This window comes from Poecile atricapillus, chromosome Z (genome assembly GCF_030490865.1).
Source record: "Poecile atricapillus isolate bPoeAtr1 chromosome Z, bPoeAtr1.hap1, whole genome shotgun sequence".
In the NCBI taxonomy this organism is placed as follows: Eukaryota; Metazoa; Chordata; class Aves; order Passeriformes; family Paridae; genus Poecile; species Poecile atricapillus.
This window is the reverse complement of record NC_081289.1, coordinates 5,910,532-5,933,078: the sequence shown is the minus strand read 5'-3', so window position 1 is coordinate 5,933,078 and position 22,547 is coordinate 5,910,532. Positions and strand designations below refer to the sequence as shown.

Genomic DNA, 22,547 nt, shown 5'->3' with positions numbered 1-22,547 from the left:
TGCCTGCAGACAGGAATTCGTGCCAGTGCAGCTCTTCGAGCAGCAAAGGGATGTGTCATGTGCAAGCAGGCAAGAATTCCAGTAAAGTAATGGAAAACAAATTAACATTTTCAATTCTTTTGGGCTATTCAGAGTGCTCTGCAGTTGGAGAGACAATGATGATGGGTTAAAGAACAAACACAGAAGAAATAACTTTTTAGAATTTGGGGTAAGGTTTCACAGGATACTCTTAGTGTATTGAGCCCCAGCCCTATGGAGCAAGGCATCAGTTCTGGGGGTGCTGGTCCACAGTGGGTGAGCCTGAGCCAGTGTGTGCCCAGGTGACCAGGAAGGCCAATAGCATCCTGGCCTGTACCAGCAATGGTGTGGCCAGCAGGACCAGGGCTGTGATTGTCCCCCTGTACTCAACACTGATGAGGCCACACCTTGAACCCTGGGATCAGTTTTGGCCCCCTTGTGACAAGAAGGTCATTGAGGTGCCTGGGGCATGTCCAGAGAGGGGAATGGAGCTGTGACAGCACAGGTCTGGAGCACAGGTTCTATGAAGACTGACTGAGGGAGCTGGGGAGTGTTTATCCTGGAGAAAAGGAGGCTCAAGGGGGAAACTTAATGCTCTTCTCACAGGTAACAAATGACAGAATGAGATGAAACAACTTCATGTTGCATTAGGATGGTTTAGATTGGGTATTAGGAAAAATTTTGTTCCCAAAAGGGTTGTCAAGCACTGGCTGCCTAGAGAAGTGGTGGAGTCGTCATCCCTTGAGGTATTTAAAAGTGCTTGGCACTTGGGGGCATAGTTTAGTGGTGGGCTTGGCAGTGATGGGTTAATGGTTGGACTCAATGATCTTTTAACTTTTAATTAGTAAATTTAATCATACTTGTGTCATCTTTACCTGCTTCCACTGAGATAACACTGAATAAAACTGAAAAGACTTTAGAATATCAGTTGTCTTCAATTTCATAGTAATATATTTTTCTGCCAAAGAATTTTTCTTGTTCCCGTATTTAGGTTTTACTTTATCAGGAATCAATGTGTAATTTCTAAGTTGGAAATATTTAAATATTTTCTCTTATAAGAAAAAATCACGCTTAATGCTTATCTCCCAAAATAAACCTCTTGCCCCCATCTCAAGCTGTTTTTTGGGTTTTCAGTATTGATGGATTAATGAAACATTGAACTATCTCAGTGCAGCTGGAAGGTTAAGATGATTCTGGCAGAAAGCAAAGAGGATTACTTTAAAGGCAATGAATATGATAATTTACACACTAAATGTAATTGAATTGTCATGAGACACAGAACATGCCAAACTTGGATTTACACATTGCTTATGCAGAGGAAGGGATGGTAAGCCATGGCCACATTTTCAGCATAAATCAGGAACTTGCTTTCTGGTGCAAATAGTTTGGCATTCTTTTAATCAAAGGCTTAAACTTTTTTCAGCTTACACTGCGATTCTATCTGTGTTTTTGAAGATCTAAGCGTGTCCTTTTGAGCACATTTTAAAATAAAAATAGAAACCATTTTTAGTTCTGTTTAAAAATGTATCAGCTACATACTGTATGAATGTACTGACTGCTGTGTATTACCATATTGTCTGCTTATATTCAGCCACACTCTTTCTCAAATTAAATCTAATCTCTTCCTCTTGGAAATTAGTGATAGGAGTTTTTACCTATTTCTTCTGAAGCTCAGCAGCAGGTGTACTTTAAACAAGGGAGTTTTTCCCCTCAGCTGTCTGTTGGAGAAGTGGAGATTAGGATCAATCAGTATTGAAGTTGCTGAAGGAATGTCAGGTTTCTAAGGAAATGAAAAGTTTGCTTTTTAAAAACCTATAATTGGTCTTCTGTAAAGACTTGCAGTAAGCAATGATCTGTCTTACAAAGGGAAACACAATTTAATTTTGGTTACAATTCCTTTATCTTCTCACTTTGAAAGTAAAACCAGGGTTCACCCACTGCTCTTTGTCAGTGTTGCTTTGGTAGCTTTAGTGGACATTGTCAGTTCAGCAGACACACTATAATAGTGTATATATATAGTAAAGATTAGGAACCAGATGGTTGCAGTTGTGCTGGGGGAGTAGACAGTGCTGGAATGCCCTGGCAGTGCTGTGAGGTCATGTCTGTGCCCTTGGGTGTGACAAGGCTGGGGAGGGGCTCTGGAGGGCTGTGGGAGCTGTGGCTGCCTCGGAGCTCACATGGGCAGCCAGGGTAACAGAGCCCTGCAATGGCTGTGAAGCTGTGTCAGAGAAAGGCAAACCTGAGACCCAGCTGCTTTGTGTCTTGAGTCCTCTTTTGGCTTAGGAATAAAGGTGGATCCAGCACTTAAAAGCACAGTAGGAGCAATGCCCTGCTTGGACACACCAAAGTCTGAGCAATATGAAATGATTCTACTCACCTCTTTATCTTACAGGGAGGAAAAGATTTGTCAGTGTTGTAGCTTAGTGATGTGAAACTTAGAAATATAGCAGATTGAATTATTTGTGGGGTTTTTTTTTCTCTCTCAACTGTGTAAATACATGTGTGCTGGTTTTGCTCCACACTGGAAAAAATGGCAGAGCTGTGTGTATTTTTAATAAACAGGAGTAATATGACTGGCAAATGATGGTGACAAAGGGGGGGCAGGTGAGGGTAACCACGTGTGACTTCTGGGGGTCATGAATGACAGCTTTGAAGAAGCAGCCAGACTTTCCCATAGGGGAAGCTGGGAACAGGCAGTGCTGTTGTCTGAATGCTCATGTTGGTGATGGGCCATACTGAGGTTCTCTTAGCGTTCCCCTGGAGAAAGGTGGAGTGAAAACAAGCAGAGACCATGCTAAATCTCTAACAGATGGCTTAGAAGGCCACCTTGGCACAATTTCTTATCTAAATGTTGAGAAATGTGTAGGTAACCTATATTAAAGAAACACTGGTTTGAACAAATAATTGTGCTAATGTCGTATGATAGAAAACTTTAAATATCTGATCTGTTTTTCTATTTTATGGCCCAGATTGGTATGTGTAATTCCTGAAGTTCATTATGTTGCTATGAACGAGATATAAAAATAACTCCAAGCATGTGGGGTTTTTTTCACTAACAGTGTTAGATTGAAATATATTTTAAGCCTTTCTCAAGCCATACTTTATTTGAAGTTTATTACTTTTTAATAATCAAAATAATTAAACTCTTAAATCTTTCACAGACTTATTCATTAAAGCTGATTTACCTCATTGGTCTGATATAATTATACTTGGGATATTGAACTGTGTTCTGATGTTGGATATTCAAAACAGCAGATTTTACTTTCTTGGTGCTCTCTGTTCCTGTCCATGTCCTAGAGGTGGTTTCTGCTCAGGGGACAGGACTGAGCAAAACTTGAACTCCACTCATGTAGTAAATGCTGCATCTGCAGTGTCCAATGTCCAGTGCTTACTCACACATTGTTTTCTTTTTCTTGCCTGTCAGTCTTCCTGTTGTCATATCCTTACACTTATTCCAGCTGTGGGTTGCCCAAGTTGCAGTTCTGACACTAACAACATCCTTCCCTGTTTTCTGAGAAATTTGTTTTAGGCAATTTCTAAGAAACCATGCAATATTTCTTCAGTATTCCAATATCTCTACAAATCCTGTAAATACTTCACAATTTTGTTTTAAGCCAGTAGTGAATGTTTCAGCTTTCTTTGACTATTAGAATGTTTGTGGAGTTGCCTTTAGTGGCCTTTAGTCTTTCAGTTACTGGGTTGTGCAGAATTATTTTTTTATTGTATTTAACATCTACATTGGTGGAAAATCAGAAATATTCTAAACTTGGCAATTAAGATACTGTGCAGTATTAATACTGCATATATATATATATATGTAATACTTCACTTTGAGCAGTATTCAAGACATATACCAAGATCATATTTTGCTTTGACACAATAGCTTTGGCATTTCTTCATTGAAGTAGTCTCCCTGAAGTTGATTTTCCAAGTGTTTGACTGCAGTTCTTTTTTCACAAGGGAGAAAATCTGAACAGTGTTATTTTAATTCCTCTACAGGTGCAGATGCTGAGCAGGATGCTGCTATCAAACTTGCCCAGGAACGAGCAGAGATAGTTGCCAAATATGACAGAGTAAGTGAACTTTTTAGTAATTTAAAAGACATTTTATAATGAATCTTAGTAATATGTCTGTTTAAAAATTGAATCATGGTTCTAGCTAGCTGTTGTTTAAAATACTCTGTTGAGTACTAATCTGATGTTTAATGATACACTGTCCTCTGGGTGAATTAAACTCTCCCTCCATGGGGGATATCCTGGATCATGACTCACTCAACTCATTTTTCAGGTGCATAGCAAGTTACTTTGGGACTATTTCAGGAGTGTGTTGTCTTAGAAGTAATGAAAGCAGGGTGTTTGAGGATGCTCAGTGTATCTGAGGTCAGAAGGACTCTCATTTTACTTTCTATTTATTTAATCTTTGATTATGGTAGTACAAATGCTAAAATCATAGAAAAAGTAAAAGATGAGTGAGCTGCATTGTTTTTGATATTGTTGTGGGGAACTAAAGAAATGCCCTGGTACATACCATGTTTTTTCTTGGACCCCTTGTCAGGAAAAGCTTGGCACAGAGTATGCCTAGAATTTTTACATGGTAGTCAGGTATTTTTGTAACACTTAGGGACTTTGTAAGAGTCATTTGAGTACAGAACAATAGCCTTGTTGGCAGAGTTCATGAGATGTTTTATAAGCCAGACTTACTAGTGGTTTGCACAGGGTGCAGTAAATGAGTGGCTCACCTTGGAATAAGGAAAAACCTGCTTGTGTGTGGCAGGCTTGACACCAGGTCCTCCTGAAAGCTGCTCAGTCACTACCCTCCTCAGCTGGGCAGGGGAGAGAAAATACACAAAAGGCTCATGAGTTGGGATAAAGGCAGGGAGAGATCCTTCACTAGTGACTGTCATGGGCAGAACAGACCTGAGTTGAGGAAATCAGTTTAATTTATTACCAATCAAATCAGAGTATGACAATAAGAAAATAAAAACTGGATCTAAATAATTTTCTCCCCAACCCTGCCTTCTTCCTGTTCTTACTTTGCTCCCAATTTTCTCTGCCTCTTCCAATTGAGCAGTGCGGGAGGATGTGGAATGGGGGATGTGGTCAGTTCATCCCGTGTTGTTTCTGTGACTCCTTCCTGCTTGGGGTTTTGACTCCTTAAACTCTTCTGTTTTTCCAGTATGGTGTCCCTCTCACAGGCTGAAGTTATCCATAAAACTTCTTCAGTGTGGGTCCTTCCCATGAGCTGCAGTTCCTCCTGAGCTGCTCCAGCCTTGGTCTTTCCATCAGGGTCAGTCCTTCAGGCACAGGTGCTCCAGCATGGGTCCCCTGTGGGGTCACAAATCCTGCTCCAGTGTGGCCTGGGCCATGGCCAGTGACAGGTCTGTATTGGAGCTGGCTTTGTCTCTGTTGGACGTGGGGGAGGCTTACAGCAGCTTCCCAGAGGAAATACCCCTGGAGCTCCCTGCTGCTAAAATCAGGCCACACAAACCCAATACACTTTGTGTTTTGAGTGGTGGCCTGATTTCATTGCCAGTAATTTGTGCATAGCCCATACCGGGGGTTGATAGAGCAGAAGTGTAGTTAAACTTCGGCAAGCCTTTTGCAAGACTGGCGGTTGGAGAGGAAGAATGGGACATGAATGAATGCATAACTGAGGGAAAACTCAGTGCTGAATTGTTTGACAGCTGCTGCAAGCCAGCATGGATGTTAACTCAGGACTGTCTGCAGAATGTGCTCTTGCAGGTGATTGTTCAGGAAAGATGGCCTTGAGAAATGAAATGAGTAGAGGGCACTCTGGGGACCATGATGGATTATTGTGGAGTTTAACAACAGGCTTACTGGGATTACTGTGACTCTGGTTGAAATGTATTTTGTGTATAGCAGTGACCAAAAGAGATTTCTTGTGATGAAAATACTGTTTGCAAGGGCTGGGACAGGTATTCTGCTCTCCTTTTTCTTGGCTGGTTAGTTTAGGACTGATGTTCTCCTCCCCTTCCTCTAACTTCCTGCCACTATGTCCCAAAGCGTTCCAAAGGTTATGCTTTCAGTGGTTGAATGCTCTCTTATGTGTCTTTATTTATTGTGTCATAAAATATAATTTGGCTTTTTATTTTTTTCCTTTCCCCTTAGGGACGTGAGGGGGCTCAGATTGAACCGTGGGAAGATGCTGACTACCATCTGTACAAAGTCACAGATAGATTTGGGTTTCTACAGTAAGTAGCAAGCTTGTAAAGAAAATAAGATTAAAAGTTTGATACTATTAATATTCAGGCTCTTTATTGTATTACCTATTTGGTGAAAGTATTATTATGCCTTTAATAGATATTTTGGAAACTGCTGTGTAAGTGTTACCGCTGGCTTATCTTTCACTGTGCTTTTCAATTAATTTTCTATCCGGGTTTCTATTTCTGTAATTTGATCTTGCATAGCGAGTGAAATCTTGTAAAATATTTTATTGGGGAATGAAAATTGATAGTCTGCAAAAAACCTATTTCAAGCTGAATTGCAGATAAATTTTGGTTGTGAATAACTTAGTTGGATGTAGACAAACTTGAAGTTCTTGGAAGTATTTATAAAAACTTTGTTAAAAGGTTTAATTTTAAAAAAATCCCAACACATTAAGGTAACTCAATGGTTGTGTATGAGCAACAGTGTATCTCAGTCCATGGAAGATGAGTATCTTTTGGCTTAATATATTTCCTAACCGTACTGAAATGTCTGCTGATTTGGGACCTAATGTTGAATCAACTTTAAGTCAGAAAATGCCAGAATCCAGGTGCAGTTCCCCTGTAGGTGCCTCCTTTGTAACATAATCTGTTCCTTTTTGAAAAATAAAGATTAGAGTCTTAAATTGTATTAGGGTTTTTGTGGTTGGCAGATGTAAATATCCAGCTTGAAGAAACAGAACACAAGCTGACTTGCTACTTTTGATGATATTAGGACTCTCTGAGTTTATTGGTGCTTGGCATTTTTGTTTGAATACATGAAATGCAGTTGAAATCCAGAAAAATCAGTGATAGGTGGAAAACTTAGTAATACCTATGTAATTCATAGTATTGGGAAGGGGGATGTGTATGTTCTGTTTTTTGGAGGACTTTTTCCTTCTCTTCCTTCCTTTTTTGCAGTGTTACTGTTTTTACACTGTCAGTTAAAAGTCACCTTTACCTGCAGACTGCTTGTGCTTCACTGGGGTGGGTTAATTTGATGTGTGACATTCAAAGAGATCTGTTTTACACAAAGAGGTGCTTGTGTTGGTAAACCCCAGCTGCTCACCACATGCCTGCAGTTGTAGCATTCCTAATGGAAAATGGATGTCAGAGTAATTTTATTTCTGGGGCAGCAGTAATGGAAGCCACTGCAGGATTCACCTCTGAAAACCTTTGGTATCCTTGTGAACTCCTGAACTTTTCCTGTTACTTGTATTGTGACACTTGGATTTTCATGTGAAGATTGTTAAGTGCTCTCTACTTGCTGCTGCTGTTCAGTCATTACCCCAGATGTCTTGCTCAGGAACATTTTTTACTCACCAATGCAGAATTAGTTCTCTATATAGTCAGCTTCAAGGGATGAAAGCTGAAAGATTTAAATTACATAAAAACTGCACAGGTTAAGTGTGTGCAGATAATCTCTTCACTAATTGTGCCTATTTGTAGCTTATCTATGTCTTGTTACAGGGCAGATTTCACCTGGGAGTGCTTTCAAGGCTGCTTTAAGATTGTTTAAGACAAATTCGATGTCTTGCAAATGATGTTTTTATTTTCCCGAGAAACGAAATCTCTCCTAATAGAAGAAATATAATTAGGATAAACATATCAATGTCTTGCCCTGAAATGACAATTTATATTGCACTATAGATTTTAACTGTGGTTTGGGTCTTGTGTGCTGTCATGCTGGGCCTGCTGTGTCAGAAAGAAACTCCTGTTCTATGAGAGTTTGAAATGCAGCAGGATGTACCAAAAGCCTCAAAAGTTTTTCATCCCTGAGATGATAAATAATAATTTGACTTCTCAGGTGTTTATAGTGTAAATTAGCAAACAGGCTGATGCACATTGAAAACAACATCTGGGGGCAGTGCCAAACTTAGTGTTCTAGTTAAGGTCTACAGGGATTTGTAATCTTGTTTATATTGACATCTTAAAATACTAAGAGAGGTGTCTTTTGTATCGCAAGGGTGCTGGGTGTGAGGAAACGGATACAAAATTAGGGCTTGTTTTCTCAAGTACAATAGGCTTTGATTACTATCAGTAGTTTTCTCTTTTTTTCCTTGTCTTTGTCCAGTTTTCAGCTTTCCTTGGCTCTGTGAAGGGGCTCTAAGTTCAGCTGATTGCTGATAGGGCAGAAGAGATAATTTTGAGGGACTGAAGCACTCAGGCTGCACGTGTAACTTGCCAGTGGATAGAAGACAGGAGAATATAAAGGCTAGGGACATTTCAAGAGTAGTTTTGGTCTAGATCTGCAATTCTTCTGGTGTCCCAGTGTCCTTATTTGTGTGATATACTGGGAATTTGTAAACTTGAGGGACCTGAAGATTTAACACTTCTACTGTCTTTCTGCCATGCCAGTAGAAGTGGGCTCAGGTTTTCTTCAGAGACCAGAATGAGAGGCAGAGGGAAGGTGCCTTTTTATTTAACAGTGGAGAAATTGGATTATGATTAGAAACAGATATAACATTTCCCTTCAAGTAAAATATGTCACTTTAACCTATTAAAACCCTCAGTTGATCTGTCTGGCATTTTTAATCAATTCTAAGTGATGCAGTATTTATTGTTTAGAAGAGTTAGGTCTATCTTTACACCCAGTATTGTTTTAAATTTTTAGTAGCTGCTGCCTTCAGAACACAGTTTAATCTGTTTGCTGCAGTACATTATCTTGCACTTCTGCAAATGAATATGAATGTTCTAGTTAACTTTGGATATTAAAAAGAAAGTGGTGTGGACAGGTTATTAAGATAGCTATTTAAAAAAAAAAAAGAGAAAAGCAAGCTGAGTTAATACTTAATGAATTTAGGGAACAAGAAAGTGTGTTCAGTGAGAAGTACCAGAGCATTATAATAATGAGACTTATTTGAAATGAATAAAGGGAAGTTTTAGAGGGAAGTTGGATATGGGAAGACGGTTTCCAGCAAAGCTAAGCTGTGAAATAACCTGTGGGGAGCCCAAGGGGACTGTCTCTTGAGATACTTAACACCAGAGTGTACAAAACAAAATGCAGCTTGGAGGAGTTTGTTCAGTGGCACTGACTAAATTATAGCAGTTATGAGCTACTCTACTGAAAACATAAATTGTACAGTAGAGGCATATAGGAACCAGGAAGAGTGAAACTCCCATTATTGGCTAAATTGTAGAAAATTTGGCCTTTACCAGCTACTGTTGTTGCAAGGCTGTAAGGAAGTGGTGGGTTGTGGTCTATTTTAGTCATGTGGTATTGCAGGCAAACCAGACTCAACTTGGAGAATTTATTTCATAATTTAGTCCAGATAACATGACATTTTGACTGCTGACTTGGATGCTGGGTAGGAGCACTCCAAACCACAGCACTCTTAGCAGGCATCTAGAAGAAACACCTGTGTCCCCTCTGCCTCCAAGACAAACTTCCCTTGCTTTTTGTCATGGGTTAGCCTTGGATCACCCCAGTTCCTTTGTGAGGTGAGGTGACAGGCAGTGCAGGAGCTCCTGCACACAATGGCTTCTTTCTGCTCCTCCTGGATTTTTACTTATTTTCTCCTTCTGCTCCTCGTGTCTTACATATCTTCCCCCACCCTGACATGGTGTTCCTCCCACTGGGAGTACATCTCCAGCCACGTTCTCAACATCCCCCTCCCTCTTCTGTCTCTCCAATTAGTATTGTTCCTCTTAATTAATACTGACTTGTTTCTGCCAAGTGCTGTTGATCTTCCTCATTGTCACCTGATATACATGGTATACATGGAATATTGAATTAATTTAATAAGTCAATTAAATAAATTAATAAATAAACGGAATAGCCTGTTAAAAAAAAAAATCACTTTTGTAATGTTTTTTTCAGAGAATCCCCTGTCAGGGAGCTTGTCTTAAAATGACCATGAGTATTGACAGAGCAGACCAGTATATTTTATACAAGTGTATTGTGGTTGCCAATAAACCTAAAAATATTTAAAGAAAAAAAAAGGCAGCAATATCACTTACCAGAAAAACCTCAGGCATGGTCCTTATTCAATGGAATTTGTTTTCCAGTAAAAATCCTGCTGATTTCACATGATGGTGCAGGAATGCTGAGCAGTCAGGCTGATGTGAAAAGTGCCATTCAATTTTAAAACGAACATACTCTTCTCTGAAGTCTAGCACCAATGTCTGTACATACAGTCTGCCAGTGCTTTGATTAGATTGGATATTCTTTTCTAGAAAGTGCAGGAAATGGATGCTTCGAGCTGTGCCTGCAGCTGATGGAAGTCCAGAAGCCCATCTCTGGGGACTCCCATAGGGCTCAGATAGTGCTTAGCCTGTAATAGATGACTTCTGCAATCAAGTATTCTAGGAATGGGAGAAATGTCTAAGATCTCTTTACAGATAGTCATAACAAAAACTGTTTGAGCTGGTTCTGGAAATGAAAAAAGCGGAATGTGTTTGGTGTTAATAAAAATTGGGGGTTTGTTTGCTCACTTTTTTCTTTCTTTCCCCCCCCCCGCTGGATATGTTGTATCTTTTTGGTTGGTTTGGTTTGGTCAGTGTTTTGTGAATGTTGACCCTGCACCCTATAAAAAAGCAGTTTTTCTCTGTCCTATCTTGGAACCTGGCTAAATTTTAAATAAAATGTCCTCAGTATTTTCAGTGTGGACTGTTCTTTCATCAGTCCTTTTCTTTACCTTGTAGATAACTTCTATTTGCATTTTTTCTATCAGCAGTCAATGATAAGGGAATAATTTCAGGGAAAGAAAACCTAAAGGAGTTTCTGAGTGTCTTGCAGCTCATAGCAGGCATTCCAGTAATGCCTCAGGATCTGGGATTTCCCCCTTCCCCCTCCTTGAATTATTTAGTTCATTTGGTGCTGCTTTGGAATGGTTAAAAAAGCTACTAAAAGAAATACCTTACTCCTTGGGTAGTGACATGTTCCCTGCTACAGCTAGGAATGTTTTAAAAGGTATTTTATTTATTTAAATTGACAGTTTGTGTCATAGCTATATTGATTTGTCTATTTAGAAGTGAAAATTTTGAGTTGTTTATATAGCTAAAAAATTCTTAAAGGTCTTAAGACAATAAAAGAAAGCAAGAAATTCAAATGACAGTATTTTTGTAAGTAAATAAGAATTTAAGCTTTAACTGTTTTTGAAGCACATACTTAAAGATGTGGTTTTCATTAATATATTCTTGTATTTATTTTTTATGAAACTTTCCAGTTAACTAGAAGGACAAAAAAGCTTGATTTCCTCCCCTTCCTCCCTGGTCCACATAATGTTAAGGTTGAATGGTCACAAGAGCATTGGCTGATTGAAGTTTGCAAAACAGCCCAAACTTTGTACGTGATCCTGAAGTAGGGTAGAAGCTGAGAACAGCATTTTGCAATTGTAAAGGTCAACACCAGTTTAAAGAGCTGATCCTCTTTGGAGCCTTTCAACACCAGGACAAAAGTCAGAGCAGGATAAGCCAAATGGACTTGGTGTATTCCTAGAATGGCACAGAAAGCTAAAATCTGACCAAATCTGAACAGCATCTTCCTGCTGTTAGGTCACCACACCAACATACCTCTGGTCAGTGTACTCCAGGTCCTGAGAGGCTTTGTACTGAAATTTGTAAAGCCTTGAACAACATCCCCGTGAAGAAGAAATATCAGCCAGGTTCATTCTTTTGATACCTGTTGGAACTACAGATTTCAGTCTTTCAATCATTTGGGGACCAAGTAAAAATATTTTTAAAAAGTAAAATATCCCACACTTTTCATTTTTAGCTGTAAATTAGGATTTATGTTGTCCTTCTTTGTAAAGTATCCTTGTGTGTGTATATTGTTGATGATTCTTTTATATTTCTCTCTCTGTGAAAAGAATCACCAGCTGAGAGGGAGGTGTTCTGTTTTCTTTCATAAGAAAACTGTTCAAGACCATAGTTTTGCTTCTTTAAGTAAAAAAAAAAAATAAAAAAAAAATAAAATTGATGTTTGGAATTTGGGACAGGTATAGCTCAAGTCCAAATTTTACTCCTCATTGGGAAATACAGATTCTGACTTAAATACTCTGACTAATATATTGTGGAAAGTGTTTTAAGCATTCATACCTTAATAGTTATGAAATAGAAGTTACAGAAGAAACTGCAATTTATTTACTGCAACTTTCCAAAAACTTTTTTCTTTCCATTGTTCCCTGATGAATGCCAGCAACAGAATTGTTGTGGTAACTTTTGGTGGTGAGCTGTGAAAATTGTAGCAGACATGACACCATTAAAAAAAAAATAAATTCTTCAGCCTGTACCATATGAGTTCTTTTCAGACCTTGTTATTATCAAGGTTTGTGTTAACTTATATTAATTATTTTTGTCTTGTAGCATCAACCTATATTGTCACAATTAGTGGTCTGGCTTGGGTGATTCACTTTAAACATGTTTTTCTGTTTTCTGCCTGCTCAGTAAATGAAAACTGTGGATGTGCATTTACTGTGGCAGATGCTGTTACGGTGATAAATATTCCAGGGTCAGCATAGTGAGGTTGGGCAGATTGGAGGTTTATTTTGCAGGGTTGTTCATGTGGGTTTTTATCCCCTAAAGAGTGGTACAATAGAAGTACTAGCAGTAGAAAATACAGATGTGGTCTGCCCCTCACCCCATTTATGAGGCTCTCTCAAAAATTCGGGTTAGATTCTTGTGCTAGTCTTACAGTAGCTGTGTGCTGATTCTGATTGAATTGTACCAATTCACAGCAGCTGAGAATGTGACTGATACTCTTAGTCTTTATCCCATGAGCCTGTTAAAACAGTGAACATGCTTTGAGAATCGTTTGCTAATGATGGAGATTATCACACTGGGAGAGGTGCTTTTCCCCTAGCAGAATTCATTCTTTCATTTGCTGAGATGAGACCCACCTGCTCTTCTCCATCAAACTTCAATCTTTAAAAAAACATAGTGCATTTTTATTAGGTCCAATGCATTTCTAGAGCATGCTCCAAAAACAAGTTAGGGGGGGAGTAGACAAACCGAGAGCTCAGTCAAGGATTCAGATACTCCATTAAGTGTCTCCAAATGAAACTTGTTTTTTTTTTTTTTTCTCCAGTATTATCATTTTACCCTGAACTTCTTGATAGGGAGCGATATGATGAGCAACCAGTTACCTCCTCTTGGATTCTATTGCTTGATAATTTGTATTTCTTGCTGGAAAATAGTCCGTGTCTCTGGAACATTCTCTGTGCATTCCTTAGTATTTTCTCCTGTGTGCCTGTTGAACCACTTGTCCAAGAGCAATAACTCTTGCGCAGTTCTCCCTGCTGATGTGGGTGGGTGCACAAGCAAATTCTCTCCAGATAAGAGCTGCAAGGACAGGTCTCTGAGCATTCTTGGCAGCAAAGGAAGTTATGCTGAGATTTTGGATAATAGTAGTTAAAGAAAGAAAGAAGCATGGTTGATGTAATTTGGTTATACTCAAAGTAGCATTCAAAAACAAATAGGGATTTTTTTTTTATAATTTTCATTTCAAATTTTTAGTAGGAGAGTCATGGGATCAGTTGGAAGAGAGTTAAGATCATCAAGACCAGCAGTAAAGCCAGCGCCATCACTGTGACCCCATAACCTCATAACCACATCAGCCAGTGCCAGATCCAGAAGCCTCTTAAACACCTCCAGGGATGGTGACTCCACCACTTCTTTGGGCAACCTGTTCCAATGCCTGACCACCCTAAAAGTGAAATTTTTTTTTCTGATATCTGATCTAATCTCCTCTGCCTCAGTTTAAGGCCACTACACCTGCACATCAGAGTTCAAGGAACTAGCTCCAAGGCTACTAGAAGAGTTGCAGAGTTTCTTTTCACAGTGATACAGACCCATGAATCTTAATTTTCTAGGCACAGTAAATATTGCCAAACATGTTAAGTGATGTGATGAAATGGCAATGAAACATTTATTCTTAACAGTTCAATTATAAATGTCAGTCTATTGCATTTTATTTATGCTGGTCATTCAGCAGGGATTTGCTGTCATTTTCCTCTTCTCAGCTTTGTGAGACAGGTTCAGACCCTCTTGTCAGGAGAGTGGCTAAACTCTTCCCTCTCTTGGGAAGAAGTGTGCCAAGTTCAGCCTCTTTCAGCTATCAAAGTCAAATCTTTATTTAAAAAAGAGTTCAGATCTCTCTTACTAGAGAAAAGTTGTGTTTCTCTTACCTTTCTCCTAAATATACAAATATGCCTCATTTTGACTGTCTAGAATTTTTCATGAGGCATCATGAAGATTTACCATGGGAACTCCACTGAATTCTCTTCTCTCCATTAGAATCTTGTATTATCTGCCATGGATTTTGCCTTCTAATACGTGATTACACTTTCCTTGACTGATTTTGCTGTAGAGTATTCATAGCTAATCATATTGAGGAGGAACTTCTCTTAAAAAAAAAAAACCCAACCAAAAATTTCAGCTGTATTTAACATTCTTTTGCCCTAATGTACCCTGAGGATATTATTTAAGGAGAGAAGCAGTAGTTTTCTTGGGCTAGTTACTGAGATTCAAAATGCTTTCTTTTTTTTAGGTCCATCTTGCTAGCATTAGACAATTTTTTTTTTTTCTCTTTGCATGCTTCCACAGGGAACTGCTTTTAAAATAATATTTTAATTGCATTTCTGTATGAAAAAACCTGTTTTAAAAACACAGAGAATATATTATTTATCAGTTATGAAATTCCTGATAAGTTGAAATGAATCCATGTTTACTATGCAGTTTTGAAATGGAGAGGTTGGTTCAGAGACGAGGGTAAATACATAATTTTATTTAAACATGAACAGTGAAAGAGTACATTGGATCTACTGTAAAATTTGCTTAGCCCTGTCCATTCTGAGTTTACAGCTCTGCTTCCATGATGGACAGTGAACAGTGTTCTGTGAATTTTTCTGCACTCTTGGTGGTGGTTTTGTTGTGAATCTTTTCTTTGCATTAATGCATCTGAACTTGTGTCCAAAATCATGAGCTGTCCGTCGCAATTTGCAGTATTTACTTACCTAAAGTGAGGTCTTATTTTGCAAGAACATGTGGTGAGAAGTGTTGCCCTAGAAGGTGTTTTGGTTACCACAAGGAACTCTTCAGTGCCCTTGTTGTTCACTTTTTCTCACACTTTCTACTTTAACAAATATTCTTTGTCGGCCTGATGGGGAAAAGTGGTTGTTTATTCAAAGCTGTTTCATGAAAATTGTCTAAACCAGACATAGCAGAGGGAGAGGAACCAGACCTTCTTCCTGGTGGTAAAGCTCACCTGTGAGCTTTACAATGGCATATATTTGTACATCACTTATGTGTTTAGTAGTAGGACTTCACCAGGAGAAGGAGGAAGTGCCTAGAAGTTACATGTCTAGAAGTTACCAATGAATTTTTCTGTGACTTGGAGTATGCATTTAATTTCTTTGGCAACAGTATTTAAGGTAGTCTTCTCTTTAATTTTTTTTGTCTTCCCTTTTCCCTTGTGTTATTGGGGTGACCTAGTGTGTGGTTCTTCTCTTACCTTCCTTTCATGCATACTCTTCCTGTGGAAGGAAGAAATGTTCTGTCATTAGGTGCTGTAATTCAGAATGGTATGGTCTTTTTTTCTTCCTAAATCTGCGTCACAGTGTTACCCCTTTCTTTGGCTTAGCTTTATTCTAAGCTTATTCTTAGAACTAGAGTTGAAATTTGAATTTTAAATCCGTTCTTTCAGCTGAGTTGGTCCAGGGTGTCACTTCAGCAATCCCCTGCAGATACAGAAGGAAATGAGGTGAATGCAATCCTGCAGATTTGATGGAAAACACAAAAATAAGCTGCAGGATAATTCTGCCAACTAAGGAAAAATCGCATGTTTTTTTGTTAACAGCTGCTGCTACTTGATCTGAGTAAAAGATCACCCAGTGTGTACTAGGAATTCATAAAGTACTTCCTTGTATGAAAAGAGCTATTAGGTAGCAGAACTGAAAAAAAAGATTGACTATGTTAATATGATTTCATTTATACAACATTCATCAAGCAATATGCAATGGGGGTTTGAGTTACTGCTTAACTCTAAAATGTAAGTATGTGGCATAATCATTATTACCTCATATATTTCTTACTAAATTCAGCATTTATAGAAGATTAAAGTAACTGGATGTGGGGAATGGCCAGAGTGTGTTTCACTGGCACAGGCTGTGAAGGATGCTAAAAGGAGGACAGCTTTTAGAAGTGCAAAGATGCTGCTACTCCTGACCCAATGAAGGACCCACCATAAGGGGATTTGAGACCACTGAAGTTTATTTCTTCAAAGAAGCAAGTGTGGGTACATAATGTTTTGAGCTTCGGCAGTGAACAAGTATATATTGCTGGAACAATACCATCTTAGTTAATTTATGTTGAAATATGCTTTGCACAGCACATGAATTTTAATGCAGATGAAGCTGCCAATGTGCAAACCATGGATCACTGTTAATTTATGATGTAAGTGATCTGCACAGGAAGTAACCTTCGAGCAGTGCTTCAAAACAAGGAGGTATGTGTTTAAGGAGAAAATCCTAGGTGTTTTAGACATTTACCAAATGTAAATTAGAAGAAAGGCATTCTCTTTCATTTGCCTTTTAGGCTCCTGGGAATTTTAAGGTAGCTTAGACTAATTTTAATCTTTCTATAAAAACCTGATTCTGAGAAGACATTTTTAACCTCAGTGTTCATTTATATAAAATTAAAATGCCAAAAAATCGCTAGAAATGCTGATGTGCTCAATTAAGCAGATTATAGATTTTCCGGAAAGGTTTTCTGATTCCATGCTGGGGAAACATTCAAGTTTGCATACTGAACACATCTTCTCACTAAAAACACAGGAAAGCATATATTTTTAGGATTTCGCAGTGAAAACACAGTTCTATGTTTTTTGCTATGAATTTCTTGATAATTTTTCATATTGGCAATCAAAACTTAACAAAGTCGTCTTCTTTCAAGCAGCAAAATACTTTACAAGAAAGTCACCATTTTGAGATTTAGTTGAATTTGATAAAACTTTAATTTTATCTCATCTCTCACAGTACACATTGCTTGAGACTTTCTGGACAGGAGCTACATGTTCACTGTGCTGTGCAAATTAGCAGCAATATCCATAGAATCCATAAATAATAATTGCAAATAAAAGCTAGTCACAAAATCACATGTGGTCCAACCTCTTGCCAGCATTAAATTCTTTCTTACAGCATGTTTCCTGATAATTATATTGTGGAATGTCACACTGGCTTATCCCATATGTTAATTAATTGCTTTGGCTTGCTTATGAATTTTAACAAAACTTCTGAAAGCTGTTTTTTCATCTGCTGTAGTCACTACCCCCATACTGTGCAGAGGTTGTTTGGTGAAAATTCCAAGTGGATGATTACAGTAGCAGAGCTCCAATTATTTTGAGAGACAGACTCAATCAAAATTGTGAGTTTGTAAGTAAATTGTGAGCTAGAAAGAAGGAAGTGAGCCATAGAATTTTATCTGTGAAAAACAACAGCTTTCTTACCTTCTCCTTAGTATTTTCAGAAATATTTTCCATATATTATTGATTTTGAAAATAACACTTTTGCTTTATTTTCCTTTGAAAAGCTGGACGATTAAAGCAGTATTCATAGTCAGGATTCCTCTGAAAATTACCTTGAAGGTGTGATTCTCTTGCAAAGCACTGTACATATCCATAATACCCCATATTGCCCTGACAGCTTTATGTGCTATGTATGAGACACTGAGGGGGAGGCAGACCTAATAGAACACCTCGTTAATGTGTTTATTGCCGTAGATTTGGTTTCCCTGTGTGAATATACTAATTTTTTTGTGTCTAGTGAAAACATAGACTTCTACAACTCACTCTTGACAAATCACACAAAACTGTACCTATCTGGGAAGATCTTCTTTTTCCTAATATATCTGGCTACTGTAATGGTGCAAGTTGTTACTTCAGCAATCTGAGTTTCATATTGTACAGGAAGACAACTCCATTTGTACTAAAGCTCTTTGTGTTCAGACATCTGTCAAGTGAATTCTTCCCTTCGCATACCTGTGCATGATCACTCTTAAAAATTTATTTCCCGTCACTTGGTTTTGAGTTTTATACCTTACTAATGTTTTTGTGGATGTTTCCTCACAAATTTCTTGATCATGAAGGTTTCAAAATGACAAATGACTATTTAAAAAAATTTTTAAAAATACTTCCTTCAAAATAAGTCTCCTGGGTAGTAGCAAATATGTTTTCCTCATGTATTTAAAGACTTAAAAGTGCATCACAAATAACAAGCTGAATGCACAGCATATGTTTCTTCATGATTAACTCAACAAGACCCTGAAGATCAGTGTTCTGCCAGAAACCTCTCCCACATTATGTTTAAAATGTGATGCCAGTTATTATTTTGAAATACTTTTCATTTAAAATGAAACTCTGTGCAGTGGTACAAGGTGATACTATTGCACTTAGAGGAGAGCATGAGAAAATAATTGAGTAATAGTTTGAAAAAAATCTTTTGCATAGGTACTGCTTTGCAGGCTTTATGAAGATGAAACTTTTTTAATGTCTGTGTTATGCTGGGTTCGGTAATATAGAAATATTGAATGTAATTGACTTTTCAATTAGATTACTTGTGTGTATCACAATTATTCTCACAAATGTTTCATGATAACAAAACCTAAAATTCTTCACAGTGCCCTGACCAGTTCTGAAGTAGAAATTGAGAAATAAAAATACAGCATACCAAAAGATTTTGAACATTACAGTTCTACGGGTAATTAAGTTTTGTAGTATTTTTGGTCTTATTGTGGTCAATTTTTGCCACTTCTTGCCCCCCCCCATGAAAATTTTATCAGGCCTCTTGTGGCTTTTATCCAACTTGTGGCTGTGAAGTAATGAATTGATCCTGTGGAATTTGGAGTTCTGGGGTGACTGATGTACCAAGGTTGATATGGCACTGAGTACCTTCCATCCTTACTGAAGCTGCAAAGGACAGAGGAGGCTTTACATTTCTTCAACTTAAGCCAAACCAGAAACAGGAGAATGCTGTGATTTGAGTCAGCAGGGAGCATACTTGGGATTTAAATACAAATGTAGAAAAAGAATAGATCTGTTGAGTGTCTAATACAAGAAAGTCTTTCCTTGTGTTTGTATTGAACAAATACATCAAAGTGCTATTTAAAGATTACTGATTTAAACAGCAGCAGTGTGTCGGGGACTGTAAGCTTGTTAAGTCTTAGGCTTTTCAATTTATTTGAACTACCACTGTTACTCAAGGAGGCTAATTACAACACATGCTTTAATGGTCAAAACCATAGATCTGCATATTTAATGTTCTGAAGTGACTGATGTTTATACATTTGACATAATTTTTTAAAAAGTTTTCTTGAAACATTCATGAAAACCTATGTTAGCCAGTGTGGTGGATTTAAAGATGTATGATCCATTTATCCCTTATAATGTAATAAAAAAAGTCACTTTAAATCAAGTACAATAAATGAAATCTTTGTACTTAGAGATCTTCTCACCAGAAGGTGGAAATAGTCCAGACTGAAGGATGGGAAGATGGCTTTGGGCTTGTACTGCAGATGGTCCTCCAGTGAGGACCATTGGTAGAGATCCTAAGTTCCAGTCAAACCTTGGAATCCAGTATTTTCTTTCTTCCAGTGAGACATCTTTGAGGAACTTTGTGGTAGGATGACCATCAGGTACCTTACTGTAGTTGGGATTTGCAGTGGTTTACAGCTCCCAGACCTGGAGACAAGATCTTCAGCTCTTTCTGTAAGTGCTGTAACTCCAGAGCTGCTTGGCAGTGACTGGCAGAGCCCTGAGCTGCTGCTGGGATCCCACATGGCTGCAGCTGGGAGCTCTTGTCCTCATGGCAAGGCACAGACCAGGTGTAGTGATGGTTAATTCCTGGCTCATTCAACAGCTGAGTTCGCTTGTCCAGGTTATACTTTAGTGGGGATAGCAGAGTTTTGCTAAGTGAGACCTTATTTTCCTGACTTCAGTTAAAAGCATCCCTTTGACTCCTCTTTTGGATATCCAGGATTGTGTAGTTCCGAGATAATTATGTTAATCAGTTCTGTTCTCTCTATATCCCCTAAATGAGTATTACTTGAGCTATTAAAGGAAAACAGTCATCTTAGGGCAGGATATAGCTATATTATGTTAATAGTGTTTACCATTTCCCATTATTATTTGGTGAAGTATGCAGATAAAAACCATGGAGAAATGCAAGTTTAAATAGCCTGAGAAGGGCTGGAGAAGATAAATTTTTAAAAGAAATAATTAAGGTGTAACAATATTAGTTTGGCGTGGCTGGGGAAGGAAGGGAGAGATGCATCCTTATACAGAAAGAATTGAAGGTATAATAAAATAACAGATTCATAGACATTAATTGATTTTGTGTCTGATTCTAACATCTCTAAGGTTCTTCTGCACAGAAAACACACTAAATGGAAATACATTTATTTAAAATACCTTTGGGGGCTTGAGGGAGTTTGTGCCTGCACTGCCTTTTCTTCAGTTCTTGCAGGGTAGGTTTTAGTATTTACATATGTGAGTACAAGGGCATAGTTGATGCCATCTTGTTAATGGAGAGGGAGATCTCCAGGAACTCCTGCATGTCCAGTGAGTTAGTGAGCAGCCCCAGGCAATTAATTTGGCTTCTGTTTGTTTGCCAAACAAACAAACAGAAGTTTGCTGGTGCTCAGCAGCATCTTGGGGGATAAAAATACGGGGCTGCCTTCATGTGCTGCTGTGGAATGTCAGTGTAGCTCTGTGGTATTAGTGCAGAGCTGTGCAGCTCAAAAAAAAAAAAAGAACAATGTGGGCAAAAATCTGATTTTGGATTAATTTAGTGTCTGCTTCCCAGGACATGAGGGCCACCTTTTTCTACTCAGGAGGTTCAACCATGTCTTTTCTTTTTACATTGATAACTTGCAAAATTAGCAGAGAGCAATTCCTTAATAAATTACTTAAGCTCATTCTCCCTTTGTGAAAAATAAGATTTGATTAATCTTTCATGTGATCAGTTTCCATGCCAGCATGAAGATAAGCTGTCAGCTGGTACCAGTTCAGCGGAGGAGCTGCTGTGGCCACTGTGAGTCCATGGGGATGCAGAGCTGTCAGATCCTTGCCTTGCACGCTGCAGGCAGCACTGGAGGAAAAAGAGTTTGTTGTGTGCACAGCCAGCTGCTGGTGTGACCTCGTAGGGCTGCGAAGAATGAGGCTGCTGTGGGAGGCTCGTGGAGGGTCGGCAGGGCCTGCAACTGTCACTGAAGAATGGGAAATTTTAAGTGATGTGGGAAGGCCTAGCGGTCTTTGTGCATCAAACCAAACAACCACTCCAAGCAGATTGTATGAAATGGAATTGTTTCTTCCCCTTTGCTTTTTCTTTCCACTTCAAATAAACTGAATCTCTAGGTGGTACTTGGCATACTAAGGGCCTGCTTTCAGCTGATTCTGTTATATAAGAGTGTGCGCAATACTATAATTTTGGTAACATTTTCAAATAGCACTGACTAGAGATTGTTTCTACTGCATTAGATGTTGAGCAAGAGTTTTTTTAATTATGTTGTCATTCAGCAGGAAAAATTTCAGATATTTAAGTGCTTCTAAATGAATGAATTATGCTTTTTACAATGCTGCTCAAAATCAACAGTCTTGGTTTTGAAATTAGTCTCTGAGTTGTGGACTGCAGACTTTGACTTGTGTGTGGTCTCTGTGAAGGTGTTGATGGGAACAAGTTTTTGCATTAGATGAAGTGTATTTCTTTGTTCTGTATTTCTTTATTCAAATATAACTTCTAAATCTGAAACAGCATCTTATAAATTAAATGAGATTGAATATAATTCATGTGTTTTGTATCAGTGTTCCAGCACTGACTGCAGCGTTAACTTCTGTAGCCTTCCCCTTGCACAGAGTGGATACAGGTCTAAAATACTGGGGTTTAATAGCTTCTCTATAGAAATCTATAATGATGTGAGTATGAGGTTTTTTCCCATAATACCAAGACTCAGTAGGAATTTTTAAAAGTATCTCATATGTTTCCTGTGTTCCAGTCCCTTTTAAACATGGTTTTGTTGGGTGGTGTCTTATTTATTTGACCTCTAGAGCAGAAGGGAGTTGCTTTTTACAATTAAGCTGCTGTGTTTTCAGAAGCTGCAGGGGAAGGCAGGCTCACTCGGCATCAAAGTGGTTCAGTTACTTTTGAGAGGAAAAGCACAAATTTCTTTGCTAACAAAACCAGAAGTCAGAGGCCTCAGAATGAAATGAAAGTAATGGAAAGTCTGAAGATCTATCAGGTCAAAAGTTGCTTTTCAAGCTTTCAATACCTAAACTGCCTTTTTAGGCTTAGGGTAAGAAGTGAAAATACTTCAATTTTTAGTATTAATTTGGTACCTA

General features: G+C 38.3%; 1 protein-coding gene across 1 annotated transcript in view; it reads left to right on the top strand.

Moving 5' to 3' along the window:
* LOC131573024 (USP6 N-terminal-like protein) overlaps positions 1–22,547 on the top strand; it is a 62,716-nt gene that overhangs the window by 749 nt on the left and 39,420 nt on the right. The window contains exons 2-3 of the mRNA XM_058826593.1: positions 4,018–4,091; positions 6,147–6,229. Coding sequence (XP_058682576.1) covers positions 4,018–4,091; positions 6,147–6,229 — 157 coding nt within the window. The remainder of the gene's footprint in view (positions 1–4,017; positions 4,092–6,146; positions 6,230–22,547) is intronic.